A 17,057-nucleotide genomic window follows, 5' to 3' on the forward strand; every position below is an offset into this window, starting at 1 on the left:
AATGACCACCACCCCAATGCACAGCCCTGGCGGAGGCCAACCCCCACCGTAAACAATGACCACCACCCCAATGCACAGCCCTGCCAGAGGCCAACCCCCACCGTAAACAATGACCACCACCCCAATGCACAGCCCTGCCAGAGGCCAACCCCCACCGTAAACAATGCACAGCCCTGGTGGAGGCCAACCCCCACCGTAAACAATGACCACCACTCCCTCTGCACTGTCCCTGGTTCCAGTGTAGTTATTATTTAGTCACAGTGAAGTAGGGCATTCATTCATGAAATAGAACAAAGAGTTGAAAACTGGAGATGGGAGGTTTCTGCTCTATGTGTGTGACTGTGAATGTATGCGTGTCAGTTAGTGAAGATCAGGCAGGAGTGGATTAACAGTTATTTGTTCAATTAAATCATTTGTCCAAGAAGAACCAGGGGAGACAGACGGAAATAGATCTAGGGCAGGCTGATCCCCAGCTGTGTGCGTTTGTGTGTGTGTGATCCCCTGTTGTGTGTGTGCGCGCGCCTGGACCCATGCTGACATGGACACATGCTGGCACACGCACAAACACACACAAGTAATGCCCAATTTATATTTTGCAGCACAGAGAAAATGTCTGATATCTTCGTCCTGCGACAGAGCATACACACAGGACATACATTTGCATTTGTGTGCACACACTGCGGCCCCCTTTCCACTGGTTCCGTTTTAGATTCTTGGAACCCATAGAGTATATATATAATAGAGACTGAACTGGCGCGAAGCTCCGCCCCCCCAGCTATTCATGTCAGTGGAAGTTGCTCAGTGGCGTTTTGAAGCACCCGGAAGACTGCCGGAAGTCCCTCCCAGGACCTCAACTTTGAGGTCCTGAGTGACGTAGGGCAACCGAGCGCTCAACGTTAAAGCCCAGCTGCACGGGGTTTCCCGGTCATGAATCCACGGGTCCGCCTGTAGTCCCTCCTCCTACCACTAGGACCCAGAGCTTCAACGTTGGAAAGTCTGCCTGCCCCCTTGTTGGAACCTTGGTGCTTTCACGGAACCGGCGGCCATTTTTTGGTTTCAGTTCTGAACCAACTTTTAGGGTTCTGAACCAATTCATTTTCAGTGGAAACACTCTGAACTGGTTCAATATTAGATGGGATAAAATAACTGAACTGGTTCAACACCAGTGGAAACACTCTGAACTGGTTCAATATTAGATGGGATAAAATAACTGAACTGGTTCAACACCAGTGGAAACACTCTGAACTGGTTCAATATTAGATGGGATAAAATCCTGGTCTCTAAACTGCCTCCCCCTGGCCACCGCCTGATGGAGGGGAAAGGAACTGGTTGGAATAACGTGTTCCTTCCACGCGCTACGTCCAACCAGGGAAACTCCCCCGTCGGGTGTAAAGGAGCAACTTGGACACTCAGGCATGAAGGAAGCATGAGTTCAAGTCCGTTGCTCTCCACATGTCCCCCATATATGGGGACTAGGTTGGCGGAGGGTGTGTACTGTGTAGAGCCCAGGATCACATTAGATAATTGACACAGGGGTGAAAAATGGGTTACAAAATCGTGGGATAAAAATTATAAGAAAAAGAAAAAAATTAGATGGGATAAAATAACTGAACTGGTTCAACCCCAGTGGAAAAGGGGCCGGCAAGTACCACACACATTTATACATACTGTATGCAGTCATGCTCATATTGATTTTTATTAAACATACTGTACAGCAGTGGTTCTCAAACTTGTCAAGGACGCCATCTGAAAGGTTTTTTTGTTAGGGACCACCATACAAGATTTGTGTCGCTAAAATGTTTCAAGCATATTCCACACATTTTTCACTTTTTTCCCGAGATGTTTTGAAAATACTAGCTAGTGGTGCCACAAAATAACATGTTGTGAGCTTGTACTGTAGCTATTTTCAAATAGGCTGATGTGTAAACTATGTAGGGTTAAACGGGTGATGTTGTATTGACAAATTGTGATTCTAATTTTGGTCCTTGAGGTCAACACATCCTGCTACTGAATGCAATAATCTGGCACAAATTAATGTTCTCCTCGAGCACACACAGGGGCAATATGCCATTCAAATGATCATGTGGATGTGGATGTGCTATCTGCTATGCCAAGATATCATTCATCCATCATCAGGCCCTCAGCAGCAATGGTCTTTACATATGGATATGGAATCCTTCCCAAGCAATTATCTCTGAGTAATACTCAGGTCAGCAGAATGCAGACCTGCTTGAACTTGTGGAGAACGTAATTCAATAACTCTCACTCAATTGGCTCCCTACAGAATTGATTTAAAAGTGTAACTCCTCCTAGGTTTAGCCTTCCAATCGTATTTGCCTCGTGTTGTTAGGTAGGTAGATAGGTGTGTGTGTGTGTGTGTGTGTGTGTGTGTGTGTGTGTGTGTGTGTGTGTGTGTGTGCGTGTGCGTGTGCGTGTGCGTGCGTGCGTGCGTGCGTGCGTGCGCTCAACCTCTACCTCTACTTGGTGAAATGCCATGCACCTTGCGGATCAAGCTTCTTATGCACTCCAGAGGCTGAACCTGACTGATGTTTGTGAACACATGTTTATTTTGTGTGCATGACATTTTACTGTATATCATTATCTCAGATTAGTCGTAATGAGAAGCAGTGGAAAGCATGGTTTGACAAGGAGGCTCCAGAGGAGGAGGTGGTGCCCAACTCTTATGATCAGGCTCTGGACTGCTTCAGGCGTCTGCTCCTCATTCGGTCCTGGTGCCCTGACAGGACCATCGCACAGGTAAGAGAAGTGTGTGTGTGTGTGTGTGCGTGTGCGTGTGCATGTGCATGCGCGCATGCACGCTTTTATCTGTCCCTATGATCCTGGCCTTATCCTAAAAGTGCTAGTTTGTTTTTGTTGAGAGGAGATGCTTTCCTGGATTGAATGGGTTAATTAATTGACAGATGCAGATATTTTTTGCAATAGTTTACACTACAGAGTGAAATCCAAAATGTTTGCTTGCTTTTGAGGTAGTTTTGGTGTTGAGATTATGGTGTCATTATTTTTGTTATCTCAAATGTAGCAGTGAGAACAAACACTGGGTCGGAACCCTGATTTTTGTGGGTCGCGAGTAAATTCCGGTACCTCTTTATTATTTTGTTTCCTACATTATGTTTTGAATTATTAATATTTCAAAAGATTTTCCAAAAAATCCCCAAAATCTATCTCTCTATATCTCTCTCTCTCTCTTCCCCACCTCTCCTCTCCACCAGGCCCGTAAGTACATCATGGAGTCAATGGGGGAGAGGTACGCTGAGGGGGTGATGCTGGACTTGGAGAGCACATGGGAGGAATCTGATCCCCGCACCCCCCTCATCTGTTTCCTGTCCATGGGATCCGATCCCACTGACTCCATCATCGCCCTGGGAAAGAGACAGAAGATAGAGACCCGTTACGTTTCAATGGGACAGGGACAAGAAGTCCACGCCCGCAAGCTTCTGCAGCAGACCATGGCTAATGTGAGTCTGGTGTGAGCTCACTCATTTTAATTTGATAGGTACTAGGTGGGTAGGTAGGTAGGTGGGTGGGTAGGTAGGTAGGTAGGTAGGTGGGTAGGTGGGTAGGTAGGTAGGTAGGTGGGTAGGTAGATAGGTGGGTAGGTAGGTGGGTAGGTGGGTGGGTAGGTGGGTAGGTAGGTGGGTAGGTGGGTAGGTAGGTGGGTGGGTAGGTGGGTAGGTGGGTAGGTAGGTGGGTAGGTGGGTAGGTAGGTAGGTGGGTAGGTGGGTAGGTAGGTAGGTAGGTGGGTAGGTAGATAGGTGGGTAGGTAGGTGGGTAGGTGGGTGGGTAGGTGGGTAGGTAGGTGGGTAGGTAGGTGGGTAGGTGGGTGGGTAGGTGGGTGGGTAGGTGGGTAGGTAGGTGGGTGGGTAGGTGGGTAGGTGGGTGGGTAGGTGGGTAGTTAGGTAGGTACGTACAGACGTACGTACGTATCCCACTGGCCCAGCCTGTGGGATTTCTGGTCTAGAGGGGCAGGTGCCGGTCGAAAACAGGCGGTTGATCCTATTGGTTCACCGATCTGAGTGCCCGCCCCCCTCAGAACACCTATTTTAACATTTTTCACCCACAATGGCCACATGTTTTAGCATATAAATGTTTGAAAATGTTTCTATATGGTTGCTTCAGTGTAAATTACACTGAAGCAACTGTATAGAAACATTTTCACTGTGTAATGCACCAAACTCACTCAAATTTTCATTGTGACCGCAGGTCGCACAGTTACTATGAAAACGTGCAGGAAGCATGTAACGCTTACATCCGTCACATCACCGTCACATCACCATGTAACGCTTGCATCCGTCACAAACGTGCAGGAAGCATGTAATGCTTGCATCCGTCACATCACCATGTAATGCTTGCATCCGTCACATCACCATGTAATGCTTGCATCCGTCACATCACCATGTAATGCTTGCATCCGTCACATCACCATGTAATGCTTGCATCCGTCACATCACCATGTAATGCTTGCATCCGTCACATCACCATGTAATGCTTGCATCCGTCACATTACCATGTAATGCTTGCATCCGTCACATTACCATGTAATGCTTGCATCCGTCACATTACCATGTAATGCTTGCATCCGTCACATCACGTTCATGTAATGCTGCTGCTGCACACACACAACACACGGGCGACACGTGTAAAACCACTGAGAGCAGCAGTCTAACTGCGGAGGGAGGAAAATGACACAAAGCCAAGCAAATTAAATGTACCCCACAGCCTATACTACAATGAGTGAGTAATGGAGGCAAGGTGTTTGTGACGCTGCGCGGCCGCAGATCTGCCCTTTCATTTATGCAACGAACGTTCATTCCATAAACGACAGATCCTCTAGGATCATGAGGCTGCAGCAGTGCAGCAGCCCCATGCTCCCAGCAGGTCTACCGTTTATGGAAACAACATACTGTGGTAGTACTTATGTCTCAATTTATTTGTGACAAATTTTATTTTATTTCTATGACAGTGCTGACATAATTCCAGGAGAATGGCTCAGCCCTGCGGTCGCTCTCGCCTATATTAAGGCGTCTTACTGGTTGTATTTGCAGACATATCCGGCAATATAAAATATATATTCTGTTTCTGATCAACAACCAGTAGTCACTGATGCGCTCTGTATCGTGGCAATAAAATCAAGGGCGCGCCTCTCAATAAGCTCTGGTCACCCCAATCTATCATATAGCATAGTTCCATCCCATCCAATGCAATTTTAGGTTAACCTAAGTGGTTAACAGCATGACTTATATTTTGTCGTATGAAGGCGCGTGAATTTGTAAACTGGCTAGTTTTGTGTTGCAAGTTGCACTGTTTTAGCACGTCACCTAATGACATGTCCAAATAGGACACTAGGCTTAATACATGTGATTAATCTGTCCGCAGGGTGGCTGGGCCCTGCTCCAGAACTGCCACCTGGGTTTGGACTTCATGGACGAGCTGATGGACACAGTGACCGAGACGGACACTGTCCACGACAGCTTCCGACTATGGATGACCACAGAGGTCCACAGACACTTCCCCATCGCGCTCCTGCAGATGTCCATCAAATTCACCAACGAACCACCTCAGGGCCTGAAGGCGGGCCTAAAGAGGACATATGGCGGTGAGGAGGCAAATCAAACATCATTTACCCTCAGACTGGCGAGCCACGTGTTGAGCGGGCAAACATTATTCTATTGATTTTGCAATTAGAGGTGAGCTACAGCTCACTTTGACACTGAAGTTACTTGATACTGTATACAGGAAACAGGAAATTGTGTGTGTGTGTGTGTGTGTGTGTGTGTGTGTGTGTGTGTGTGTGTGTGTGTGTGTGTGTGTGTGTGTGTGTGTGTGTGTGTGTGTGTGTGTGTGTGTGTGTGTGTGTGTGTGTGTGTGTGTGTGTGTGTGTGTGTGTGTGTGTGTGCGCGTGTGAATAGGAGATAAGACATTGATGTGCATGCTGGACAGTGTGTCTGTCTTGGTGTGTGGTCTCAGTTCCCTGGGTTATGTGGAGACACACACAGACAGACTGATCTTATCACCTTGAATGGATTGCGTAATCATTGGATAGATTGTATGTACCTGGGGGTAAAAGTCATGAAGGACAAAAGATCTTACGCAACCTAATTCAATCCAACATCCAGTTAGCCAGCCTCTAACTAGCAGCTTATATAGATTACTGTTTTTCATTTGGCAGTTAAACATGGACATTCATTGGTAGGCTATATATGCATTTATTTCTTTCTTAATAACAATTAGGAAACAGTTTACATCAACAAAATTCAGGGAGGAGCAATTCGATGAATGCCGTCACCCTTAATTAAAGCATTTGATTTCACCTGATGGTCTGACCAAATGTCTTTATGCTAACTAATCTGTATGATGACGTCTGTGATCTGATGACATCATCATGGCCAACTCTGTAGCCCCGACAGTATGCCACCACTGAATAGACTTTGTAATAGGAAGATTTGAGTTGAATTTAAAAGGTTTTTTCTTTCACACAGGCCATCATGAGATGAGATGTCCAGATGAGATGAGATGTGTTGATTTAGTCCAGGGGTTCTCAACCCGTGGGTCGCGACCCCTTGGGGGGTCGGCAAATTATTTTGGGGGGGTACCCAAATTACCCAATTTATTTTGCAACTGAATGCCTGGGAAATGGAAATTAAGTTTTACATAGTACACATAGTACATGCATAAACAGTATTCATTTATGATATAGTTTCTCTATTATTAAGGTTATTTTTGCAGTTTGTATTGGGGCTCGTAGTCACAATGCTATAAACTTTATTTAAGCCACAACTTTTCGGCAAGCAGGTTGCCTTCTTCAGGTTATGACAAATAAAAACTAGACTAAATGTTAGGGAGGGACTAGTGGAGAAGAGATCCTGTAGAACTAAAATAAGTCATATTAATAATAATAATAATAATAAACTTTATTTATATAGCACCTTTCATGTCATAAAATGCAACACAAAGTGCTTTACAGGGCAACAGAAGATAAAAACACAAACGTAAAGTAACAATTAAGCAAGCAAAAACACAGTGGCCTTAAGACAATAAAAAACAATAGCAACAGCCATTACGACGCCATCAAGGCCCGACAAAATACATTTTAAGTCGACTAAACTGAAGGTTATGCAATAACCGTGGTTGTATAAGCAATACTAGCGAGCTGTTTGATCGCATATGGAGATATGCTTCCCATAGAGCAAACGTGAGCGCTGTATTGCTCTCATATAACCAACTGTATATTTAGTCGACTAACAATAAAACATTTCAGATGACTAAAATATATGAAACTACATAGAATTTCATACAAAAGACTAAAACGAAATGAAAATGTGCTGTCCAAATCAACACTATGTTGTATGTCCCCACATCCAGGTATAAACCAGGACCTTTTGGATGTCAGTAACATGGTGCAGTGGAAGCCCATGCTGTACGGAGTAGCGTTTCTCCACAGCACCGTGCAGGAGAGGAGGAAGTACGGCCCCCTGGGTTGGAACATCCCGTACGAGTTCAACCAGGCCGACTTCAATGCCACCGTTCAGTTTGTCCAGAACCACCTTGATGATATGGACATTAAGAAGGTATAGGATTGAAGAGGAAAGCCTCATTATGACCCGTCACGGCACATCCGCGGCGCGTTGTGAGCCTACAGGAATGCTATTCTCGGCACGAGACATTATTATTAAGTATAAGTCAGGCCTTATGGTCACTCCGTTGGTCATTCATATTATATTCACGGCACCCTTCAAAGTGCATACTGTGCACATTGCCAGTGGGGGGGGGGGGGGGGTATACTGGCCATTAAAAGGAGATGCACGCTGTGTGATTCATTAACAGTGCGGTGGGTTGGAGTGTAGCTCCCAACCTCCCTCATCTCCATTCATTTTTTTCAGAATTTCTCATACATAAATAATGGGTATTTTCTTCATTAAAGCCATTTCATTAAAGTCTGTATTTTTTACATAGGCTGTGGCCCTGTCCCAGTTTAATTAAAGAAGCCCTGCCATGTATGATCTAGACTGTATGGATCAGCCATGGGAACCCTGCTGCCATGGAAGAAGATTATTTCTCATTTTCAGACATGAGGATGCACTGATATTTGCCTGATGAGAGCAATGTCTTTCAAACTGTACGAGTGCTCTTTTCATTATGAATTCCCATCTGCCCCGAGGGCACGTGGACGAACGCACTATACTGAATGATACAGAGCAGGATAATCATTAACAGGCTTGTTGTTCATGAGTTATTTTAATCACCGTACTTTTCAGTCTGGTGTCTCTATTCTTCAGGCACACCTGCCTGAAGAAGGACGAAAGCTTCCAATAAGATGTTGAGATACTTGCACAGAGTTAATGAGTTGCTGTTCGTTTTTGTCTCCACCAGGCCGAAGGCATGGGGAGAGAGTATGTTTTGCACTCCGTCCGTGTGTGTGTGTGTGTGTCCGTCCGTCCGTCCTTCCTTCCGTCCGTCTGTGTACAGCTAATCTCCGGCACCGTTAACCCGGTCGATGCCAAACTTTGCACACACACTCCCTGGATGCCAACGATGAACCTCTGCCCCACATTTTCCAGAACGGCCTGTTATAGCGCCACCATGAGGCAGCTTTTCACATGTTTTACCTAAAACTGCACCGATCTGCGTGAAACGTTGCATGCACACTCCCTAGAGGCCAAGGACAAACCTTTGACCTGCATTTTCCGCATCTGCCTTTTATAGCGCCACCAGGAGGCCGACTTTTGTAAAACACATTTTTTGATATTACTCCTCCAGATTCTGTCCAAAAATCTCACAAATCGTTACACAGTATCTCTATGGTCATAATTGGCTATAATTGGCTTTCACAGTTTGCAAGATTGCCCCGTTTTGAACAAAAGCCTCAAATCATGAACGCAGCATGCAATTTACGTGAAATCTTTCACACATTTTCTTACTGGGCTGAGGAATATATCCCACCCTTTTCACATTGGCCTGTTATAGCGCCACCAACAGGTTGATTTTTGCAAAACACATTTTTGGAACAAAATGCCTCAAATCATCCAATTGCCATCAAAGGCAAACATGTTTATATTACTCCTAAACATCTCACACAGTCCTATCCTCCTGGTGGAGACCTGTGCCCAGAAGGGCACTTTTTCTAGTTTTCACCCTGATACTGTGTTTAATTCTTTATTTGATTAGATTTTTTTAAACAGATGAGCGGTGGTTTAGTTTACTTTTCTGTTTGACTTACTGTAAGTAAAAACATCTGTGTACTCTCTAGGGCGTGTCTTGGAGCACGGTGCGCTACATGATCGGTGAGATCCAGTACGGCGGCCGTGTGACTGACGACTACGACAAGCGTCTGCTCAACACCTTCGCCAAGGTGTGGTTCAGTGAGAACATGTTTGCTCCAGACTTCTACTTCTACAAGGGCTACAGCATTCCTAAGTGCTCCAGCTTGGATCAGTACCTCACATATGTCCAGGTGAGACCACAATAAAGAAAGAATAAAGTGTATATATGATCTTTTACTATAGAGGGTATGTGCAATAATTGTGCATGCATAAAGTAAGGTGACCTTCACACCAGAAAGCTTTACTGCGATTAAAACGAATCCTGCTGCACATTGTCGGAAAGTGCGCTTCGTTTGGCAGGTGTGAAGCATCATTCGAATCCTAATGCGCATCAAAGAACCGCATTCTACTCCGACCAAAAACGGGGGTTTCGCTTCGCTTCCAATCGCACTTGATTACGAATCTGTGCAGGTGTGAATGCAATCCGCAGCAAATAAAGAAAATGAAGCAAACAATGTGGCGGGTGAGGAGCGAAACACAGTTGGAGACGGAGAAGGCATATTTTACGCAGCGCAAAGATGTCCCGTTACCGTGGATAGGTAGACGTGGTCGAATGATAAGACGAAATGAGGACGAGTACATTAATCAATTGCTTAAGGAAACACATAAAACACTGCAGTGTAGCCTACAGAATATTCTGTCTGTCTGTCTGTCTGTGCGTGCCGTAAACATGGAGTGCTGTCACTGTGTGGGGACTTAGGCCAGGGACTTTTTCTGTTGTGTGGAGGGGGGGGGGGGGGGGGAGAGAGAAGAGAGAAGAGAGAAGAGAGAAGAGAGAAGAGAGAGAGAGAGAGAGAGAAGAGAGAAGAGAGAGAGAGAGAGAGAGAGAGAGAGAGAGAGAGAGAGAGAGAGAGAGAGAGAGAGAGAGAGAGAGAGAGAGAGAGAGAGAGAGAGAGAGAGAGAGAGAGAGAGAGAGAGAGAGAGAGAGAGGTCCAGTCCCCGACGGCACGAAACATGCACGTTATGAGTATAATTTTAACACCATAGATTTCACTGTGTAGGCTATAGTTTATGAATTGAACACATTGATACAATTCCCTGCTGCGTTTCCTTGCTGCGCTTGACACAGCCAGTGTGAAGGCAAACCGCATCCTGTCAGCCTACTGTCTGTCTCTCTATAAAAAATATATAAAATAAAGGCGAAAGCAGCAAAAAAAAAACAAAAAAAGACGTACTCTAGAGTGCCCAGCAGATTAGTCCGATTATTGTTATTATTATTTTTTTCCACAAAGAATTCCCAAAGATGTCCCCAGACGTCTTGGGCACCACAGGGGGTGATTATAAAGACATCTGGAGATGTCCTGGGCACACAATGTGTTAACTGTTGTACCTGCTCCTGAGGAGTGCAGAGAATGGCTCAGATGTGTGCTGTTGTGAGCTTCTGGATCTGCTATTTCTAGCTTATAGGTTACGAAAGAATGTTGTAAACATGGCTGTGTGTGTGTGTGTGTGTGTGTGTGTGTGTGTGTGTGTGTGTGTGTGTGTGTGTGTGTGTGTGTGCGCGCGTGCGTGCGCGACCGTGTGACCGTGTGTGTGCTGAAGCAGTTTCATTAAAGCTATTTTCATTGTGATGGATGGTCAAAGCTAGCGGGCTCCTCAGGCTTGTGCAGCTCTGCAACGCCTCTCCAATGACAAACCAAGCCTTAGAGAACACACACACACGCAGTTCAAATTGCACTGTGTGTGTGTGTGTGTGTGTGCATGTGCATCCCCACATACTATAATCTGTAATTCTAAATGAAATGCAGAGCGGCGAGAAAGCCACTGCCCTCTTTAATAAAATAAATGAGCACGCCACAGAAACAAACACCCTCTATTATTATCCCCTCCCTCCACCCTGACACAGTGCATTTTCTGCTTGGCTCTATCTGAAGCTGTATTGTGATGAATGTTTGGGGAATGAGCTGTGCCAATGAGGGCATTCATCATGCTGCCCACTACAAGCTGTTGTCCATCATTTAACCAACGAGCCAGTGAGCAAAACATTGTGTGTCTGTCTGTCTGGAGGGATAGAACTGGTCCAGTGTCTGTCTGGAGGGATAGAACTGGTCCAATGTGTCTGTCTGGAGGGATAGAACTGGTCCAGTGGGTCCAGTGTCTGTCTGGAGGGATAGAACTGGTCCAATGTGTCTGTCTGGAGGGATAGAACTGGTTCAGTGTGTCTGTCTGGAGGGATAGAACTGGTCCAGTGTGTCTGTCAGGATGGATAGAACTGGTCCAGTGTGTCTGTCAGGAGGGATAGAACTGGTCCAGTGTGTCTGTCAGGACATCAAATCAAATCAAAGCTTTCACAGGGTAAATACATGGAAACACAGCAAAAATGTAATTAGCCCTTGACTAAGTCCCTCCCCAACCCATCCCTAACGTTAGCAGCGAAGAAAGCTTGACATGCATAGCAACCATTGCTAAACTATTTGGATTGGCATTGGACAATCACCTTTTGGGGTGGGATTTAGTAAAGGGCTAATTATTCTGGGTTCCATGCACTTTTACTCCACTACATTTATTTGAAAACTTTAGTTTCTAATTACTTTGTAGATTTTGATTATTATCACAAAACATACATTAACCATTTCACCCCTACAGTATACATTTCGGCTATATGAAATAAGCCGATGTACAAGCGCACAATGCGTCACGATGCGACTCATTGTGAACTTGTAGATCTGATATTTTATACGATTTTCCTACGTTTGAAAACTTGAAACGGGACATTCTGCACAATGAGTACTTTTACTTTTGGTACTTTAAGTACATTTTGAACTTTGTACTTTTTCCACCACTGCTCACGTCACAGAGTCAAATTAAGTATTTTTGCCAATTTGCAAAAATACTAATTGAAAAGAGCAAGTTAAAATTCCCACAATAACAAGTTTTTCCTCAGTGCGAATGAGAAACCTCATCTTGAGATAGTGTTGATTCTGACAGCAAATTTAGTTTTAGCCACAGTCATTTGAATAAAATTCCATTTAGTTTTTTAGTCATATAATATTTTAGTCATCTGAAATGTTTTAGTTTCAGTCTAGTTTTAGTCGACTAAATGTCATATGATTTTAGTTGAATAAATCTACAGTTGATATAGAGTAGTCGACTAAAATGTATTTTGGCAGGGTTTGATTGATTAAAACTTGCGTTTTAATGGCTGATTTTACACTTGGTTGCATGCTGAAAATAAATAGCTGTAGATCTGCTATTTTCAGAGTGCAACACCCGAGCGCATTTATTTGTTGACAAAATTGTCAATATATTTAGTCTTCGTTTTAGTCATCATAGCTTAGTTTTTATTTCATCTGAGATGCTCGGCAGTATCAGGTTACACATAACTAAATTCATCCAGCTCATTGTGAAGTCATGCTGCTTCTCTCCACTGTTGAGATTCACATCCTGGTTCAAGGGCACTTTCGGAGGCATTAGTTGCAAGCATCTAATGTGTTGTTTCTGCAGTCATACTAGAGCAGGGGTCCCCAGTAGTTTACTGACAGTTTGTCAGTAAAGTTGAATAACGCTCCATCAATTCTTTATTTTTTCTTCTTACATTCTAAAAATAAAATAATTTCAGAAACTAGAGGTTCAGGCAGCTCTGCCGTCCCGACACCTACACTGCCGATCCAACCGATATGTCTGAGTCATAGTGCAAGCTCACAATGTGTCAGAGTCATAGTGCAAGCTCACAATGTGTCTGAGTCATAGTGCAAGCTCACAATGTGTCTGAGTCATAGTGCAAGCTCACAATGTGTCAGAGTCATAGTGCAAGCTCACAATGTGTCAGAGTCATAGTGCAAGCTCACAATGTGTCTGAGTCATAGTGCAAGCTCACAATGTGTCAGAGTCATAGTGCAAGCTCACAATGTGTCTGAGTCATAGTGCAAGCTCACAAAGTGTCAGAGTCATAGTGCAAGCTCACAAAGTGTCAGAGTCATAGTGCAAGCTCACAATGTGTCAGTCATAGTGCAAGCTCACAATGTGTCTGAGTCATAGTGCAAGCTCACAATGTGTCAGAGTCATAGTGCAAGCTCACAATGTGTCAGAGTCATAGTGCAAGCTCACAATGTGTCAGAGTCATAGTGCAAGCTCACAATGTGTCTGAGTCATAGTGCAAGCTCACAAAGTGTCAGAGTCATAGTGCAAGCTCACAATGTGTCAGAGTCATAGTGCAAGCTCACAATGTGTCAGAGTCATAGTGCAAGCTCACAATGTGTCTGAGTCATAGTGCAAGCTCACAAAGTGTCAGAGTCATAGTGCAAGCTCACAAAGTGTCAGAGTCATAGTGCAAGCTCACAAAGTGTCAGAGTCATAGTGCAAGCTCACAAAGTGTCAGAGTCATAGTGCAAGCTCACAAAGTGTCAGAGTCATAGTGCAAGCTCACAATGTGTCTGAGTCATAGTGCAAGCTCACAATGTGTCTGAGTCATAGTGCAAGCTCACAAAGTGTCAGAATCATAGTGCAAGCTCACAATGTGTCACATCGCAGCGATCCAACCGATATGTCTGAGTCATAGTGCAAGCTCACAATGTGTCACATCCAACCGATATGTCTGAGTCATAGTGCAAGCTCACAATGTGTCACATCGCAACGCATATTTTTCACTAGTTTTGAAATGGTGCTTAGATGTCCAAGTACTATACATTTGGTGAATCAAACGTGAATCTTTTGCTCCTGCAGGGCCTACCAGCCTATGACACTCCAGAGGTGTTTGGTCTCCATCCCAACGCAGATATTACCTACCAGAGTAAGCTGGCTAAGGACGTGCTGGACACCATCCTTAGTATTCAACCCAAAGACAGCTCCTCGGGAGGAGGGGAGACCAGGGAGGCTGTGGTGTCCAGACTGGCTGATGATATGCTGGAGAAACTGCCACCCGACTATGTACCGTTTGAGGTATAGTACTGTACTGAGTGTGTGTTTATGTGTCCCCAAATCAGAGTGTGAAGAGAAAGGAAGAAATAGACACTAAACAAAAACAAAACAAAAAAAACAGAAGGATATGGATAGAATGTTAACATTTTCAGCTAAAAATCATCATCACATCTCTGACAATGTCAGCTCAATATTGCCACATGACTCTTACCCCTGCAAGCAAGATGACATATGTCCAAAACCATAACTTTTCAAGATGTGGAAAAGAATTCCAATTAATTCAATATACGGTAGTTATCGTAATATCAATATAAATGTGTATGATGACACATTTATCACAAGTGAAAAAGTGTGTTTTGAAGAAAATGGGAAATGGGTGTGGTCTGGGGTCACTAGAGAAAATTTTAAAGGACATTATTAAATCTATGACCTACGTCCTACGAGCTACAGTTTAAGGTCAAAATATAAAACGGGCTGATGCTGTATAGCGCCACAAATAAAGTAGGTTTTATTCGTCACTACAAGCAGAGAAATGTTGTTGGGACATATTGACTGCACTAAACATAATAATATATTAAAACAAGATAAGAAATATCAATATTATAAAGAAATATGAGGCCGATTTGAAAGATTTGGAGTGGATTGCGTTCCTTGGCTTACTAAATTACAAATACTTTGCACATGAAGAAATAAAGAATTCAAATTCTGATTCCAGTTCTATTGTGACGGGTAATAAAATACTTCCCAATCAGGTAAGAGACCGTCTCCACAAGATGGGCCCATTCCAGCCCATGAACATCTTCCTTCGCCAGGAGATTGACCGCATGCAGCGGGTCATCGTGCTGGTACGCAACACCCTGACCGACCTCAAGCTGGCCATCGATGGGACCATCATCATGAGTGAGAATCTCCGGGACGCGCTGGACTGCATGTATGACGCACGCATCCCAGCTCGCTGGAAGAAGGTACAGTACATCAAGGAAACGTTCTCTGTAACCGTCCGTCTGAACCGCAGAGAAGCTTAATCACATGAACCCTAGTGTCCCTATAGAGAGTATGCGCATGCATAAAGCGAATGGCACATTGAGTGGCACATTGAGTGGCAAAGTGAGTGGAAAAGTGAGTTTAACATTGTTTAACGTCATTTAATGCAATCAAATTGGACTTTTCTGTGTGGATGTATGGGCTGTCAAGGCCAGAAAGTAGTTTTTTGCCACTCAGTAGGCGTTCCAGCATAACTTCCAGATATGATGATGATGTCACGCGCATACCCTCTATTCTGGGCAAACATTCACCGAAAATGGTTGATCTGCGTGAAGAGCAGATTAAAAACATTAATTGATTGTGACAGTAGTGTGATTCAGCAGTGCCTTGCTCACAAACTCAAATGCTCTAAATTAAAGCACATATTCTGATGCCAAATAGGTCATAGTAGACCTACTTGATCATAGTAGTAACAGTCAGTCAATCAGTCTCTAGTAGCTCATACAGATGGACAGATGAGTATGCTTCATTTGTGTTTGCCTGTATTTGTCTAATAGAATTTAACAGTGTACATTTAACTGATGGAGGAAAATGACTTGCCAGTTTAGTTGACCAACTTTACTATCGAGGCAGAAAAACAAGAAAGAAATATGAGTCTGTATGTTTTTTCTCTCTGTCTGTGGCTTGCATTTTAATAATTGGGTTGGCATTCAAGGAATGCACTCACAACCATTACATTATTGGAATAATATGTGCTTGGATTGTGCAGACAGGAAATCCAGGGCCAAGGTTCAACATTGTGTTGAACCTCATATTTTTTGTTTCTGGTCTGGTCTTTCTTATCTGTGACGATAAGTTCTTATATGGGATACGTCCTCATCCTGTGCTTTACTTTATCTTGTCCTGTTGTCCCCAGTTTCTGTCTGTTCTATTCCATTGTGCTTGAATTGTGCTGTTTTGGCTAAGCTTTGCTCCAGTGGAGCCGGTCCGTTTCACATCCTGTTGTATTCTACTCAGATCAGCATGGATCATGGAACAGCTTTCTTTGTTTCTTTTGTTTATATTCTGCTTTTGTTGTTCTTGCTCATTTCAGGCATCGTGGGCCTCCAGCACCTTGGGATTCTGGTTTACAGAGCTGCTGGAGCGGAACCGGCAGTTTCAGTCCTGGATCTTTGAGGGTCGACCCAACTGTTTTTGGATGACAGGCTTCTTCAACCCACAGGGCTTCCTGACAGCAATGAGACAGGTAACACACCACCCAGCTATTTAGCTACCACTGGGGAGGGCACCAGATGGCACAGCACACAAACGTGTGTGCGTGCTTGTATGTGTTTTCCTCTGACTTTTTCTTGGCATACTGTATATGTACATTGGCATAGTGTTCTGCTCTAGATGAAAGGGACTCGGAGAATGGGAACTCATTTATTCATGAACTTACACAGACAGACAAAGGCTTTGTTTCTGTTTTCCAGCAGAACAGCTTGCTTTTTCTTTCAATGTTACTTGTTCCTAGTTCCAGGTCAATCACCCATTGTAGAAACCTTTCCTCTAAAATGTCATTACGCCAAGGTCCTCTTTGTTCTGCTCTAAGCACCTTTACTAAGTGACATCAAAACAAAAATATCAGCCTCATGAAAAGAAAATGAATAAATCCCTATGGGAGGATGTGGAAAAAACGTTCTGTTGTTGTCAGTTGCTGCAATTTAAGTTTGGATATCATTCATACAGTACTGAAATAACTAACTGTACATTTTGTAACCATACTATTTGGTTCAGTTTGTAGTAGTTCTCTAAAGCACCAAATCAACACAATACAATGTGTGTTTGTTGGTCACAGACGTTCCACATTGTTTCCACATGAATTCAGTGATTCAGCCC

General features: G+C 44.0%; 1 protein-coding gene across 1 annotated transcript in view; it reads left to right on the forward strand.

The window, feature by feature from the left end:
- Positions 1 to 17,057, forward strand: part of dnah5 (dynein, axonemal, heavy chain 5) — a 149,846-nt gene that overhangs the window by 128,991 nt on the left and 3,798 nt on the right. The window contains exons 79-86 of the mRNA XM_079504311.1: positions 2,608 to 2,757; positions 3,231 to 3,476; positions 5,395 to 5,614; positions 7,381 to 7,586; positions 9,266 to 9,469; positions 14,001 to 14,216; positions 14,948 to 15,160; positions 16,273 to 16,425. Of these exons, the coding sequence (XP_079360437.1) occupies positions 2,608 to 2,757; positions 3,231 to 3,476; positions 5,395 to 5,614; positions 7,381 to 7,586; positions 9,266 to 9,469; positions 14,001 to 14,216; positions 14,948 to 15,160; positions 16,273 to 16,425 (1,608 nt within the window). The remainder of the gene's footprint in view (positions 1 to 2,607; positions 2,758 to 3,230; positions 3,477 to 5,394; positions 5,615 to 7,380; positions 7,587 to 9,265; positions 9,470 to 14,000; positions 14,217 to 14,947; positions 15,161 to 16,272; positions 16,426 to 17,057) is intronic.

Source organism: Electrona antarctica (genome assembly GCF_951216825.1).
Source record: "Electrona antarctica genome assembly, chromosome: 6".
Taxonomy (NCBI): domain Eukaryota; kingdom Metazoa; phylum Chordata; class Actinopteri; order Myctophiformes; family Myctophidae; genus Electrona; species Electrona antarctica.